Source organism: Ceratosolen solmsi, unplaced genomic scaffold, assembly GCF_000503995.2.
Source record: "Ceratosolen solmsi marchali unplaced genomic scaffold, CerSol_1.0 scaffold16, whole genome shotgun sequence".
NCBI classification, from domain to species: domain Eukaryota; kingdom Metazoa; phylum Arthropoda; class Insecta; order Hymenoptera; family Agaonidae; genus Ceratosolen; species Ceratosolen solmsi.
In genome coordinates this window covers 129,003-146,770 of record NW_011948451.1, presented here as the reverse complement: position 1 = coordinate 146,770, position 17,768 = coordinate 129,003, and the positions used below count along the sequence as shown (strand labels likewise).

The window sequence follows — 17,768 nt, the reverse complement described above, 5'->3', positions numbered from 1 at the left end:
GTGCGTCGTGCGTCGTGCGTCGTGCGTCGTGCGTCGTGCGTCGCCCGCGCAGTACGAAATCGAAACGAACGCACTCCGACATTCGTAGCAGAATCCGCGCTACGTGAACGTGACCGTGAACGTCAAGCAAACTCGACTTCTCTCGCTAATGACAATGAATTCCAATGGTTTAAATGCACAATATCACGACAATCATATAACAGTTCTCAAGCCGTAAATCGTGCATCTTCCATATCTCTAAATCGTTACTCTACGTATAAATAGTAATACGAAAAATCGAGGCTCTCCTTGGCAAATGCAAATGACATCGATCGAGAAGCTAGATCCATCTTACATATCGTTAAGATTCTCGTTGATTTTATTATCGGTTAATCACAAATCCAGTCCCGCGCAATGTGACGCGTCCGCGATTCTTTATACTCCCTGTCAGCGTACGTCCACACCTCCCCCCCCGCCTCTCCCCTACCGACTGCACACCCCCCCCCCCAACCTCCTCCTCATCCTCCTCGTCATCATCATCATCATCATCATCATCATCACTCACTCGCTCACTCACGCCATAGAGGCGCGCGCGCGTCGCAAGACCTTTGTATTATTCGCTCGATTCCCACGCACTCGGATCGTACCGTTTATTCATCGCTTTCTCAAGCACGCTCGCTCCCTCGCTCGCCCGAGCTCAAGCATATACGGCGACTGCGATGCGCCAACACACTCATAGGCACACTTCGCATACATAAACATTGCACAGACACGTTGATGTAGAGGTGCGCGTGCATGGGTAGGCGTATACCAATGGCTTGGCGATGGTATTAAGTCTTGTGCACGGTTTTGCGGTTGCCATTGTCGTTGCCGTTCTTAGCTCTTGCCGATGCTGCTGTTGCTGTCCTCGCTGTCGCGGCTGGCAGTCCGGGCTGATCGGCCTCGGGACTGGCTCACGAGGTGGCTCTAAGCTTCTCCAGGGCCGGCACGAGCGACTCGTCGAGCGTCGGCCCGCAGCTCAAGCCGCACTCGCCATTCCATCTGGCCTTGCCGCTCGCGTGCGACTGTAACGCAAAAGACCAACGTGAAAAGACGTTGAAAGCCTGCGCGTTCTCTATGATCTCGATCTCGAGAATCCAAAGAGAGCGAGAGAGAGAGAGAGAGAGAGAGAGAGAGAGAGAGAATAATAAAACTTTGGGAAAATCACCCTTTTACAGGTGTTTAATCATAGACGATATTGATTAGTTGTCGATATATTTTTAGATCATTCAATTGTGATAAGTCAAATCCTTCTCACATTTACTCGTGAAAAAAAAAAAATATATATATATATATATCACAGATATTTATAAATTATAGTAGAAAATGGTAAATGTAGGATTAGACAATGTATTTTATTTCTAAATATATCTTATTCAAACATACGCAGTGAGTTTATTGCGATAATTTTAACATGAAAATAAAGTGGGTTGTAGGTTGTTATGTATGGCGAATCACGACATTTCGCGATAAACATTTCTCGCTGAAAACTTTTGTTCTCGTGACAAAACTCGTGAAAATTGTAAAAAATCTACCACGAGCAAGCACATAAATTAACCACGTATATAAGAATCATTATGATTTACAAAATGCCAAAGACGCTTTATTTAGATTAAAGAAATTCATCGATGAAATATCAACTTCAAGTTATTCCTAAGAAATATCAATCCTTTTAAAAATAGTTTAAGAAAGTATAAACCGGTTGTTATGGGAACAGCATTGAATAGTGGCGAATTGGTAGCTTCGAGCTAGAAAACTGGAAAATAAATTTTCCGTACGTGCGGGCGAAGCTGTTGTGTATTACGAATGAAAATTAAATTCCATCAACAGCGAAAAAAAACCACTCGGTCGACTACACAGCCGAAAAAGCAACAACATGGCCGGTGGCAGCGATAGCAAAGCCAACGACTGCGATAACGATTTAATAATAATAATCATCATCAATGAGGAAAAACTTAGGAGTTTCGGCAGTCTCGAGTCACGCCGACTTATCGGCATTCTATCTCGCGTTTATTCCTCGCCAAAGCAATTAGCCAGCAAATTAGGAGGCTCGGACGACTTACCATGGTGAGGTCGCGCTTCCAGACGGTATGACAGCGCCCATCGCACAGGGGACAGGGTCGGGTCAGCGAATAGCCGCCACACTCGCTGCAATCCAAGGACACGTGCTCCTCGCTCCACGACACACCGCAACTGCGGAATAAAAAGAAGAAAGCGATTGGATTTCGGTTGTGATAGGACTTCGTAACCGTTACCCCCCACCCCCCCCAATCATGCCGCACCCTCTTCGCTTATGTCGGTTCGTTTCACATATTTATTAAGTTGGCCGAACGTAACCGTTGCCACTGGCTTACCAACTATTAAAAGCGATTTAAAAGCTCGACACTCGGAGCCCGGTTCGCCCGTTTATGAATAATAACCTCCAACGAGGTCTACTCACGGTTCAGTTTGGGTGCATCGCGCACCCTCCCCCCTACAACCACGCAAATACCTCATCGCCAATCCAATCCAATTTACCTTTTTGTATGGTAAATAAACATTGTGAAAAATAATACACAATGTCTTGGCTTATTTAGCTCGTGCGCATGCCCAAAATTATTATTAATAATGAGACGAGATTTGTTTGAGCGTAAAGAATTCATATCGTCGCGGGCTGAATTTCAAGCTTATCGATCGACGTTAAATCGTCATTAAAGCAATCATTAAAGCAAATAAGACGGTAGCCCCCCCCCCGCCCCGCCCCGCCCCGCCCATCTTATTGGCACTTTATTAGCGATTCATCGCGGGCATTTTTTTATCTCTTGGGCAAACACATTGTGTCATTACCAGCATTAAGCCACGAACGAGCAAACAATTTATATTTTAGTTTAACCAATAACTACCAATCTCGCTTATTATTTCAGTTGCAATCCGCATTGCAATAGTTTGATAATCCGTAAAGCGCCACATTCGTGCAGCCTTAATTTATTTCCAACTCAAACACTTGATTAAGATTACCAACTAGTAGTCGCGTTAATTCGCCTTGCTCGGTCGGTCAATCGAATCAATCGGGTATGCGCGGCTCAATGAATTGGAAAGAGTCGGGAGATCCGGTCGAGTTTGGATAAACGAGCATTACGTGCGATTTGATGCAGAAGTGCGATAGGACGGTTGGCCGACGAACTGACGAACGTAATCGTCGCGACAGCGTTATTTTAATAATTATTGTTATTGTTATTATCGTTGTCATTGTTATTTGATATTGGAGGGGTGGGTAGTAGTATGGTAGTGGAAAGACGCACTTGGGAAGTGCGCGCTAAGTGCGTCGTCGGCTATGATCGTTGCACGGACGGAGCTCGGTAAAAGAGGAGGACGAGGCCGCCCCTATGGAAGGGAGCCCCCGTAAAACCTAAAATAAGGTTGGCGCCACTCACGTAAAGCAGGAGTTGAGCTGAGCCCGGAGTTCCTCGATCGTGAGGATGGTGTCCTGGTACTGGGGATGCGAGCCCAGAGATTCGTCGACGCTACCGCTGAGACTATGGCAGGATAACGAGATGTTGCTCCTGAAATATAAGAAGAGTTCGTTGAAAAGCTTTATCAAGCTCTTTAAAAGCAAAAATTCTAGGTCGATCGAGAGGTCAGCTTTTACTTTTTCTTTAGTCGTAGCATCCTCTATTCGTACTTGCGATTGTCTAATCTTTTAATATGTTGTGTAGAAGATGGAGGGAATCGTGAGTTGTTGTTAGGAAAATGAGAGGGTCCCTGTACGTCGAGACATCTCGATAACGTCACGATAAAAGGGCAAATAGAACAGCAAAACGTCGAGTACCTACGAAGCTTACGTTAGGAGCTTACAGAATCACTCATTGAATTGTCAAAAATGCATAAGACGGCCGACGAATGAGAGGTGTTGGATGCACTATGTGGAGTATAGTTTAACGATTAACGGTAGAAAAGAGATGCTCGATGACAATTATTTCGATACATTTGAAAAAAATATTATTATACGATATACTTGACCAAATATATGTCGTTATTATTTGCGGAGGACGCCATTGTATTTTTTTGTATGTAAAAGTCATTTTACGCATATTGTCGATGATAATTTCAATTTCACCTTAAGGTAGTCTAGTCGTGTTTAATAGCATTGAGTTTTGAAGGAAGTTCTTGATCGCTGGAAATGAAAAAATATTTCCTCCTGATTTGCGAATAAAGAAACAAAGAGAAACAAAAGCGATTAAAATACGTGAATACATAAATTCAAGATATTTATTATTATTATGTTTCATCGTAGTAGAAGCTTTACCGTAACTTATTGACGACGATATGATAATCCGAAGAAAATCCGTGCAAATAAACGTCGAATTTTCGCATAAAATCCACGTGGATGCCCCGTACGCAATATATTCTATATGCTTTATCGATTAATGCATAACACGATTACGATTAACTAGATATAAATCAGGAATAAATAAACGAATGTTAAGGCATGCGTGGACGTGTGGAAAAATCAAATAATATTGCTGCTAATGCGAACGACGTGAGCATTTTAGTTGGACTAACGTCAGAATTGAATTATCATTCGAGTTAATCATTTCTTTGCCATTAGAATTGCGAATTAATTAGATATACTTAGACGCACATCACTTACAAACGACTGCATTGTATTTGCCGTAAAATTCAGGCAAATTTTGCCAGTCATTGGAATCAATTCCATTTAAACAAAACCGCAGCTAAATATAAATTCGAGCTTTCGACTGACTGACGACTGACTATTGCTTGAAATTTTCATACATAAACATTCATGTATTCCTTACGTCTTTTATACAGTATAATTGATTATCTCTCATCGATAAAATTTAATCTTCATATTTTACCGTGAGCACATTAAAGTATCGCCATTGTGCTTATAAAGCTAATCATTACGCGACGCAGAAAAAAACTCTTTGCAAACATAATAAATCATACATAGATTTTTAACGAGTGATCGTGATATTTACACGAAGAAAGTTCGTTTTTTGTCACTTATTTCTATTATCGTTATCGTTATTATATTTCTTTTTTTTTTTTTTTTTTTTTTTTTTTTTTTTTTTTTTTTTTTTTTTTTTTTTTTTTTTTTTTTTTTTGTTATTCTATGCACACATGGGTTCGTGCGATCAAACTTAGTGATACTACTAAATATTATTACACACACACACACACACACACACACTCTCTCTCTCTCTCTCTCTCTCTCTCTCTCTCTCTCTCTCTCGCTTTCCGATAATATTTTCAAATTCATCGATGCTCGATAAATAATGTGTGTATATAAATGCGCCGTAAAGACAAGTTTTCCTCAATTTTATAATTAGCGTGCATCAAAAGATCACAAAGCAATAGTTAGAAGATAAAAAATTGCAATTCATACGGGTATGTAAATGTAAATAGCTTTAAATATTGAGCATAGGGCACGGATAGTAGGGGGCATTGAATCTGGAAAATATGGCGCTTGGAAATACAACTACTAATCGCCGCCATGTGCGTGCGTACGAGGCATTTGCACGCCGCGATGGCAATTCGTATGCGCGATCCCATCACACCCACCGATTACTTGGAATTACCCTTGGCGATGGGAGCCTGCCTAGAGAGAGAGAGAGAGAGAGAGAGAGAGAGAGAGAGAGAGAGAGAGAAAATCATGCATTGCGTGAAATCAGCAAAAGCATGGGGGGCGGTGAGGTGAGGTGAGGTGGGGGGAGGGGAGGGGAGGTGAGGGCTTTCGAATCTCATCGAATTCGTTAAATTAAAGGTAAATTTTGTGGAGTAGTTACATGTTGCTGTTGCTTTAAGTGAGAATGTAGAGAAGCAGCTCGGAGAAAGCCTTCAATCGTTTGTAATTTATGGTTTGTACGATAAAGTTGCCATTCTCGGCATAAAAACAAAACAAAAAAAAAAAAAAAAAAAAAAAAAAAAAAAAAAAAAATCAATGTAAATATAAGTATGTCGGAAAGACGAGAGCGATTAGCCTTACTATTAAAATGAATTTTAACGGAAGTTCAGGGCATAGTCCTCGTATAAGCCGACGATATGGTGGCGTAGGCCGTTGCAAATTTTGCAGAATTTGCCATGAATCGCTAAGAGTCGCCAAGGCTGCTGCTCTCTCATTGAAAAAGCCAAGCGATTTCTCGGATCGATTAAACGAAAAGCAACGAGACGACGCGCACCAGAGTCGCTGCATTACCAAAGATTGCACCACAGACGATTCAATGTTTCCGCTGCTTTCGAACCTGGGTGTCGTGTAACATTACGCGCACGTGGAACTTACATAATCTTACGTTTGCCTCCAAGCTCGCCATTAGAATTTTCAGCCACAATCTAATTAACGGCAGAGGTATGATAATCTATCACGAATAGTGGCATTCGAGCTCGGTCGCTCGATCCTTTGCTTCTTTACTTTAAAAGCGAGCCAGCCATGCACGGACCAACGAACGATCTCTCGACCAACCTAATAAAAGCCATAAAATTCGAAGAAAAAAAAAGAGAAAAAAAAAAAGTAAATGAAAAACATTATTAAAATAATTATTATTATTCAAATGACGAGCCAGTCGAAAGTTCGACTCGGCGTTTTTTCAATACAAATAATAGCTCGCGATATTGAAACTTGGTCGTATGTCAGGCACAAAAATATCACTTTACGTAATGCTACTCCGCGAGGAATTACGAGCACTCGGGTACTCCGATGATCGTTGTTGGTTCGAAAGAGACAAGTTACGCGCGAAGATAGCGCAGAATCAAAATAACCGCAAGCCAGACACGCGACTCCAGCCTAAATAAATCATAGCGGCAAAAATACAATGCAACCCTCGTGCAGTCCTGCCAATGCGAGCTTAACAATATCTCCATTCTCATTACGGCCGATTGATCAAAATAGCAAAGCCACCGCCTCGAGAATGCAACGTCTTCTCCGGTCCAGCTGGTCAGCGTTACGAATGAGTTTGCGCCTCGAGTCCGAGAGAATTAAGCCTACGGTTACGCACCCCCCCCCTTCCTCTCTCCCCGTCGAGCCACGAAAGCGAGATCGAGAGCTAAGAAGAGAGAGAGAGAGAGAGAGAGAGAGAGAGAGAGAGAGACGAGGTCCAAGAGCGTAGCCGATAGAGAGGAAGGATCAACCGGCGGTGGTATTGCTGTTAAGACGACGTCCCGTCGTGTCAGGAGGGTACGCAATGAGATTGGAAGGGATTTGAGACGGGCCCATTCTAATCCCGGGATCGCGACACACCGACGCTAAAACGGTTCGACGCGTCGCCGCCCTCCTCCGTAACTAAGTTGCGAGAGAGCGAGCGACGGTACGAGGGAAGGATGTATTGGTGAGTGCACACGAGTGGAATGGGAAGATAAGGAACGTACGTGGCATTCCGGGCACTCAGCTGTTGCGAAGCCGCGGATGAATCACAGTGCCACGCACGCGGCGCAATAAGAATTTGCAATAACAGCCGATGTCAAGACGTTGCGTGCGACATTGTTCGCGCCTTTGTCAGGATGAACTTTGATTAATTTGAGAACGATAGCCGACGAATAAACTCGACGGCAGCTTAAATGGCAAACAATGAAAGGCGGAGGGAAGAACGTGTGTAGTACATACGTATCATCACGTACGTTGGAGTGAAGTTTCTGTGATTAAGAGGATACGAAGGATTAGCGAGTAAGCCGGTGAAACTGGACATACTTGATCATTTGAATACTGACGAGTGATTCTCAATATTTTTTACATTACGTTAGCAATCTCATAATCTCAATATTTTCATCGATACTCTCGCCAAATAATCTTTACTTGCGCACCAGGAATTCAACGTTCGCATTAGAAATAGAGAGAATTTCTTAACCGTTTCAATGAAAATTCATTTCAATCACCGTTGGAATTTTCAGACAATTAGCACAATTTACTTGACGTTGGCAATAAACTTTAGTGGAAGTAAATATTGGCTTGGCTTTCCAATGCGACATTAGCAGCATATATTTTGTTTATGCTCGTACATTGTTTATGAATAGAACGTATTACTCGTTAATGTAAGTAACATCATCTAAATGATCGATCAATTATGAAAACATACACCAATAAGAATATATGGGCGTGTGCGTGTGTGTTGTGTCTCTAATGCGCACACATATAAGCTATAACGCGATATTATTAAAAAATTATATTAAATGTTATAAGATTTTTCTAGCCAAGTAAATAGCTTTAAATTAAAATTTTCTTTAACCATTCGTCGCCTTTCACAATTTTCAAAAATTTTATTTTCAAGCTAACAACATTTTTTTTTTTTTGTCATTTGTTTTGTCACAAATAAATTTTACCGGATATATAATACAATTTAGAAGAAGAAAAAACTATAGATTTACAAAAATGTAGTTTTATTTTGCCGTGAAAAGATTTTACGCTAACGGAATTTTCTCTTATACTTTCATTAACCACTCTTCACAACGTCAATTATGACAAAATCATAATTTCTATTATAAATAATGTCTATACCCCGGATGAACTTCTTATCTTTGAGCTTTGAAGCATGTAAGAATCAATATGAAAATGTTGTATGTTATAATTTAAATAATTTATGCTCATTGGAGGAAGAAAAAAAAAACTACCGCCACTTTATCTATAATAATCCGTAATATTAACAGTTAAAATCTAATTTGTATAATAATGCAAAGTATCTTGAAGGGATAGTACGTTTTCGAAATTACACATCTTTTTCTCTACTTTGAAAAGGAGAAAACATGCATGCATATAAATGAACTTGTGTCTACATAAATATATATATATATATATATATATATATATATATATATATATATATATATATATATATATATATATATATATATTTATGTCATTTATTGTTTGGTGTTTATTTAGTCAATGAATTTCATTCTAAGAACAATTATTAAAAAATACTAAGAAAAACAATTACATTAAAGATAATAAAAAGAATTTTTTAACGTAAAGTATTCCCGAAGCGAGTGAATTTAAATAAAATTTGCTCGTACTTGATTCGTTCGAATTCGATAGATTTTTTTTTTTTTTTTGTACAAAGTACTACTTGCCATCATTATCGTTATGATTATTATTATTATTATTATTATTACTATTATTATTAAAAATACAATAAGTAAGACTCGCTGAAAACAAAAGTGTTGCATCGTATCGTTACGTGCAACTTTTTCCCTTCCTCGACCGAACAACATCTTTGGCAAAACACTTTCTTTACGTAATCGTAACGTTAATGTTATTTATCATCATACGGTTATTATTTTTCCGTTATTTTGTCAATAAATGTAGAGAACGACGATAGGCTCTTTCTGAGCGTCACAGTAATAACATAAGCCGTTCCTTGCCTTCTTTAAAGCGAAATAATATATATACATATGTACATAAGAATAAGAGAAAAATAAGTAAATAACAGCGCGAACACAACAAGGGAAACAATTAGTGTGGACTTACCCATGACGTGAGAGATTTTCGGTAGTGCTTTGCACGGACGTGACAGACATGTTGCTTTCGTTGCTTTCGTGCGTGTCCGAGACTGAAACATTGAGAAGAGATTTCAGAATTAACGACTGTACAGTCAGTTCATGTTAGGCAATTAATCTAAATCCTAAACTACTACTACTACTACTACTACTACTACTACTACTACCCTCCCTCGGCTTAATTTTCTTTATAAATTGATAATAATCTTGGTGACCGATTCCCCGACCGACCCACATGTACATGCAACCCAACACGTTTGACAAGGAAGCAGGGCCGAGGGACCGGAGATTATGTGGGCCGCATAATTGGACCACTCGACGGATTTCACATAGGAAAACCTATAAATCCTCGAGTGTATGGTGTACGCTTAGCGAAGAGAGGTGTGGTGGAATGAAGAGAAAGCAAAGTAAAACTGTCATTGCGACGCAATAGTTTGGCAATATCGCAGTGCCGCAGTGCAGATTAGCGGCCGAGGGAAAGTCAAGCCGGACGTAGCAAGTTTCCAACCTATCGATAGTTGCCCCTATAATTTAACTATAGTTAATTTAACGATATTTTCAACGATCGCTTCTTTCTTTTTAATTAACGCTGGATCGGCGATGCGCTCGTCGTAAAAGTTTTAAAGCCGCAAATAAATGTTGTGGCCGCGTGGAAACCAGTCGACGCCAAGACTATTGGTTTCGGCGCACTCTGTACTCTGGCATCACTCGATTCCTTGAAAAACAAAAACGAAAAACAAAAATATACCTTAAAAGAAAGAATGCGGTGAAATTTGGTGTTATCGAGAGTATCGGATGTTTAATACGAAATTTCGAATTTTCTCCCCGTTTCTCAAAAGACTCGTCCCGCCATCGCCGCCGCCGCCGCCGCCGCCGCCACCTCCACCACCACCACAACCACCACCACCACCACACCACCACCACACCACCACCACACCACCACCACACCACCACCACACCACCACCACACCACCATCACACCACCGCCCTACTCGCAATACAACAATAAAAGAAAGCAAATTAGAAATTCGGTGGTGATGATGATGGATGGAGAATCGCTGGCGGAAATATGCATTAAGCTTGACAATCAATTGTTACGAGGCTTCTTACGTAAGCCTCCAAAGCGCATCGGAAATCGTGATTCCGCTCAATCCGCGTAATCAGCGCACGAATAAAGACAATTGTAAAATGCACTTTGTTAAGTACAGCCGGGGGGGGGGGGGGGGGTGGAGGGCACCTTCAGCGGTCGTGCTTACTACAGCCTCGATGTTTTCGCGGATACGTCGGCTTGCTGACCCTGCTTACGAGTCGTGACGAAAGGAAAATAATCCACATCCGTCTCGTGAGGATAGGGAAGGATCGATATGTAGGTGAATCTCGCGCGTGCAAGTGTCGTCCCCGCGTCAAATAACAAGGGCGCGTCGTTTCGTGCTCATCGAGCCTGGAGCGAGGGCGGCGATCGAAGACGCGAGATCGCTCGCACTGATCGGAGTCTCTGTCGGAGTGTCGCGACAAATGGTTGTTGTTGCTGTTGTTGTTGTTGTTGTTGTTGTTGTTAGGGGGGGGGGGGCGGGGTGGTCGTTATTCGAGGTACCGTCGTTGCGGACTTGGACGTTGACGAGGCAAGTGTCGTCGATGGGGAGACATGGGTGTAAGTAAACGCTACGGCTGTAAAACTTTCGAAAAGTGGGGAGCTTTGGTGATTTGCCAAGCGACGGCGACGGCGCTCGTGTCGCGGCGCGAAACTCCTCGATTTCTCAATGACGCGCGGTCGAGAAACGCCACTGCCACGACGTTGGCGCCTCGTGAAACTCCCTTCGCTCGGGTTTTCCGTTTCATTTCATCTTGGAGGAGCCGTCACACGAGCAGCTCTCGCGTAACTTTCTCCACCAACGCCGACAAAACAAAAACAAAAAACAAAATGAGAAAGAGAGTTTCTCCACGAAGATCCTCCCGTCCTTCTGACATCGCGCGGCTGCTGCAATTGTGTTGCTGCAATGGACCTTCTCGTGTCGCCCACTAGGCTTAAAGCCTTAGGCCACTTTCTGCTTGAGAATTCCTCGCAAGTGGGGGTAAACGACTTTGTGCGTGACGGAGTTAATTTTGCTGCCAATGCGAATGTAAGCCAATCGTCGTCGTTCTTGTTGAAACGCGTGTCCGAGGAATCTCGTGAATATTTCCTTATTTTAAACGGATAATCCATTTGCGTAGTTACGTTTATTTCATCTAATCGTGCCTCACTCGTGCATCCATAACGTACTACTCTACATCTGCCTGTATCGTCTTCTTCATCAGGCTTCGGGTATTGGTCAACGAGTATGTAGAAATTTTTCGACTCGGAAATACTTAAATCTATCATTTTATTTCTCATAAAAATATGACAAACCACGAATATAACTATAAAAATGCTTTATTTTATTTATTTTTTTTTTTTTTTTTTTTTTTTTTTTTTTTTTGTTATTTCACTTTTTTTTCATTTTTTACTTTATTTTTTTATTATTTTACAAGCATATATCTTTATATTATATTAAGATATACAGAAATTTTCGTAATACTCTAACCTCAATTCTTTATAAAACCTTTGACGAACGTATGAACGCTTATTTATTTTCGATCATTATTTATTTATTTTTGTGTGTGTGTGTGTGCGTGTGCGTGTGCGTGTGCGTGTCCGTTTCTCTATAAGCTTAACGTCTACATCAACATTATTCGGCGCGACGAGAGAAAAAAGACGAAACGTTACAAAATAAAGAAGAAAACAAAATATTAATAAAAGCTATGCGCAGTTAGCGATGAGAAGCGGAGCTGTCAAAATTGACAAGAGTAAAGAAATGAATATTATTTCACTTAGAAATGGGACAGGGATACTAGAGACACCAGCATTTTTCCAAGTTCCTCGACCCTGAGCCCGAATGAGCTTTTAGATCCCGCCACGACGGTCTACAACTATTTATAGAGGCGATAGAGGCAAACGCGAGGCATGTGTTGGTGCATCTACGTGTTTCATCGCAAAGTGCGTTGTTGTTGTTTTGCAATGGTTGGAATGCCATCATCCGCTCTCACCTTTTCACTGTTTAACGATCGATCCATCAACCGCTTATCGAAATACGCTCGATAGTAATAATACAAATCAAACCCTGTCTCTCTCTCTGGCTCTTTTGATCGTAGAAGCTTATGCTCCCATACTTGCTTTTCACGACTGCGATGATTCGATTACTTTCATTCAAGATGCGTTAAATGTTTCTTTCGCGAAAGTGACGACATCGGGCCGAAGAACGCAAATTCATTAGGAATGCGCCACTTGCGTCGATATGCAAAGTGATTTCTTTCCCATACGCATGCAACTGTGTGCAGGATGAGAACTTTATGTAAAGTTTTCCCACAGATGATTAATGATAAACCAAAAAAAAAAAAAAAAAAAAAAAAAAAAAAAAAAAAAAAAAAAGTATAAATGAATAATATAATGTTAAAAGAAAAATTAATAGAAAGGTCACACTGTGATTTTTTATTTTGATAAAACCAAAAAAAAAAAAAAAAAAAAAAAAAAAAAAAAAATAATTCTCTTTGTATAAATAGTCTATAAATATTGTTTTAAATAATACAATCGACAGATCCAAGTAGTGACATAAAGAGAGACAGAGAAATCCTCTTAACTAAACGATCAACTAAAGTATTTGATTGATAGTGCCGGAGAATGGTTATAGAATTTTATACGTATCATGTTTTTCAAATACCAAGCCACGAAATAATAATGGTAAGCCTTGGTGAAATAGTTATAAGAAAGAAAGGCCATAAATCTATAAAGGCAAGAGGACTATCCAAGATGAAAATCCAATAGAACTGTTGTGTCTGGTTTGCAGCGAGGGCCCCGTAAAGTTGATGAAGTAACAAAAAAGGTGGTCACGATGGCTAACTAACTTTAAAGAAAGAGGGGCTACGGCGAGAAGAAAGAAAGCACCAGCGACTTTGTCAATGTTACAAATTACTTACGAAATGTGTGGCAATTTATTTCTCCTCTTCTTTCTCAAACATTCACAAAAGTTGACATAATTCCCAAGCGGTGTTGATTTTATTATATTAACAAACAAAATTGCCGTAGAAATTAAAAAACAAATGGGCCTTAATGACATTTCACAAGGTGACGGAGAAAATCGAGAGAATTTTTCATGACATCGAGATAGCGAGTGAGTGGTGCGAGTTCGCGAACGGTTGGTGAGGGGTTACGAGGGGTTACGAGGGGTTACGAGGGGTTACGAGGGGTTACGAGGGGACGGGGACGGTGATGGAGTAATAACGGCACCTATAGCAAAACGTTACCGAGACTGAAGAGAATGTCAAGGATTTCTTCTCTGCTGTTGCACGCACTGGACGCATGAAGAAAATCGACTGCCATCTGTTAAAATGTCGTCGAACAACGTGTAATTTTATAAAGCGCCGTTCACGAATAAGGAAAATTTTTTTTTTTTTTTTTTTTTTTTTTTTTTTTTAATACATTTTTAAAAGGAACTTCCGCTCCCTTCTTACTTATGATTATGATTCTTGGTAATTTGTCATTTCATCGGTAGTAATAATCTTCTACCATGTGAATTAGTCTTTTTTGTTTTTGCCCCCCCCCCGCCGCCACCTCGACACCACCTCCTCCTCCTCCTCCTCCTCCACCCCAGCCCCACCCAGCCGAAAGTCACGGTCTGCCGAAACAAAACAATTTAAAATTTTTAACGACGTGTAAATGTTGATTTTAAATCATAATAATTTGTAAACACATTATCTTTTTCTTCAATTGCTAGAAATTATATTCTTCGTCAAATAGTAGCGACTCGGTGAATTGACAGTCCCGATGATTATAAAATTGTTGTGCTATTTTGTTTTGTATGTTATATGCTTTTACAAAGAATTCTTAGGCGTATGTCTAAAGCATTTAAAGAGAAACATTTTTTTTTTTGTTTACATCTATAGCAAGCTCAACATCAGATTAAAATAAAAGTAAATAAATAAACCGATATACACGTTTGAAATATGCCTACTTTTAATATTAATATAAAAATTGACCTTCTCCGTGAGAGATTAAAAATTCGTAATAAGTTAAATCATAATAAAGATAATCATAATAATAATTATAATTATAATAATAATAATAATGTCATTAAAGAATCGAGGTAACTGTAAAATCAAAATATATAAGCGAGTGAAAGCTTGGTAATCACAACACTTGAGTGCGCGCGCGCATATGTACACGGACAGTTAGTTATGTGAAACGAATTATACGAGAGAGAGAGAGAGAGAGAGAGAGTGAGTGAGAGAGAAAGAGAGGTCACGTATATAAGAACTCCGGATATACTCAATTTCTTTTGACTTATACGCATTTCAAAGCTGACATACATGGATCTATAATTTGAAAGAGCACTTTATGCATAAATAAAACATTTGATCGCGTTAAGACTCGCGGCTTCGTTACCACTCGTATCGCAGCATGAATTAATGGTCCGATGCCATAAAATACTATCTCCACAATATCAATAATGGCCCAAGGTATTTGAGAAAATACGAATAGATCAGTTGGCTCTATTGTAATGATATTATCACTGGTAATGATGATAACGATCGTGTCATATAGCAATCCAGTCTATTAGAAAAAATTAAGAGCCACCAATCCAATAACTGTGCAGGTCTCGTGATATATTAGTCGAATAATTCATTTACCGAGCTCATCAATCCATACATTTAATTCAATAAATGCTTAATAAACATTCAATTAAATTGCCAAAGATTTAACGTCGGCATTCGATTCAATTGATTTTTAAGAGCTTTGTATGAATAACTTGCGATAATGAAATTTCTTTCGCACATAGCATGCAGAGCAAGTCGAAGGTGACTTCTAAATCACGTGAATGTTAGTTAACAATAAAAAGCTGATTCACGATAAATAGCTGACGATAAGTTTTATCCTTTCGTAGCACTGCAGATGCACGCGAAGAGAACGCGTCAGATGGATATTTAAAAACAATTTTCCTCTAGATTTACCTCTAGATTGACCCCGTTTGCCACCACAAGTAAGTATCCTAGTGAGAAATTGCTTATACTCTTACGCGTTGACATTATAAGCTTCATTATCACGTATAAAATGATAATTATCCAATACACTTATGTCGTAAAAAGCTTTACCCCGTGACAAAATAATTTCGCAAATGTATAAAAACAAATTTTTTAAATTTCTCTCTCTTCAAATTGATCGATAAGCGTTAAATGTTTAAAAAAAAAAAAAAAAAAAAAAAAAAAACACTCAACGTAAGTTGACAATCGAGAATAATATTACAAAAGCCAAATGTGAGTGAATGAAATCGGAAAAATATAATCCCCCGGCGAACTGCATAACAATAAACAAAGAATGTCACGCATCATTCTATCTGTGTCGTGAATTTATCGATGAAAAACTCGATAAACGCGATTTTTACGGTTCACGAGCGTACACAAACTTTTAATAATAAGATTTCATGCATTACAGCGTACATTATACTTTATCCAAACAAATAAATAAGCGAGACTTGGAGAGAAATATGGAATTCAGATAAAATATCTGATAAACGGTAAAAAGTTATTAGGGTAACTGAGAATGTAGATAAGAGATATCCAAAAGAATGTTTCCTTTTAAATTTATTACGATACTGATAATACTTTATTTTACGGTAGGCACTGTCGTGCTAAAGTAACTTTTTACATAAATTTATTATGCTCGAATGTATAGTAAATAACATATATATGTATTATTTTATTACATTCAATCGATTTATTATGGGAAAAATCTAAATGATCTCGAGTGTGGAAAAGTATAATTCTCCGTGGCGTGAATACATGTACAATGTATCAAAAGTGAACGTAGAACTTACAACACGCGTGTACACCCACCCACGCCTATCCGCGCACACACATTAAACGGCATAAAAACACAAGAGACTACAAAGTATACGAAAACTTGTTACTAGCGTTTATGGATAATATATTGGCGGATTGATTGTTATTGACCATTGACTAAATAATAATCCAAAACATCGCAATAATCAATAATAATAATAATAATAATAATAATAATAATAATAATAATTAACCAAGGAACATTTATTAGGAAGCATTTTTACCATTAATCTGATATTCCAAGTAATACATTTTGATGCTTTTATAATTTTTACAAGCATTTCCACCTCATACCAACGCATATAAATATGTGATTTGTATAATCATTATTATGCTTATCAATGTCATTCCTTTCAAAATTACTTATACCAAAGATCAATAATTATTCACAGCCTGTTGGTAGTTTGTATTGAGTTTCATTCGGTTATTTCATTAATCTCTTCTAAACGTATCGCGTGCATATTTCTATTGGAAAATTCTATTACTGCGTTTTTAAAATTTAATGCCCACATAAATTTTCAATATCAAATAAACATTAAAAATCAAAGTCTTTTCGATTATTTACTTCCTCGCATAATATCAGCAAAAAAAAAAAGAAAAAAAAAATTAATATCACCATCAAATTCCATTTCTTGACTTCTTTTTTTTTATCTTAACTTTCAACACAATCACTTTTACGCGATTCGTTTAAAATATCTGTCAATGGCTAATTGACATAAAATTGATGGCAGGGGATAGGGGTTGTTGTGATGATATCCTAATAAAATAGGAAAAATCAAGGAAACTATAAAACTATACCAGAGCGGCACATCCATCCCACGTTAAGTTACGTAAACCCGATAGGTATTTTCATGCTCTGCGCTGGTAACTATTGAATAACAACTACAAGAGCCACTACACAACTTGACATCACCTGCTTTAATCCCCACCGCTCCCCCCCCCCTTATCCCCCTATTCGTAATGCTCCGAAGACTCGCGCCAGAATCACGAGTGTAAATCAGAACGCAGACGGTCCGTGACGTCAGCCGTCGGGAGAAAACCCCCAGAAAAACGCGAGCGGACGGCAGGCAAGTAAACAGGCATTTAACGTTATTTATCATTAGCCAATTAATTAAATTAAACAATTGGCAAACTTAAATGGCATTGATAGCGGTCGCGAGGTTTTTTGTTTTCCCAGCCCCTCGGGCGCATCCAAGCGCCGCGGCCGCTCTTCTTTTGTTCGACTTATTAACTAGAAAAGCCCGAGCCATTTTCCATTGTGTCGTCCCGGATTTGCGCTTTGGCGCGCAAAAATTAAGGTCCCAGGCTGAGAAGCACCGCCATTGCCGTCTCTTACCACCTCGTTTTTACAACGCAAT

At 39.2% G+C, this 17,768-nt stretch overlaps 1 protein-coding gene across 1 annotated transcript; it reads right to left on the bottom strand.

Moving 5' to 3' along the window:
- Positions 1–659: 659 nt before the first annotated feature.
- On the bottom strand, positions 660–9,531 carry Pino (protein pinocchio). Its single transcript, XM_011505066.1, has 4 exons — positions 9,473–9,531; positions 3,432–3,560; positions 2,082–2,211; positions 660–1,043 (listed from the first exon to the last, which is right to left on the bottom strand). The coding sequence occupies exons 1-4, from the start codon at positions 9,520–9,522 to the stop codon at positions 933–935; spliced, it is 420 nt and encodes a 139-aa protein (XP_011503368.1). The 5' UTR covers positions 9,523–9,531; the 3' UTR covers positions 660–932.
- Between the last annotated feature and the right edge of the window lie 8,237 nt (positions 9,532–17,768).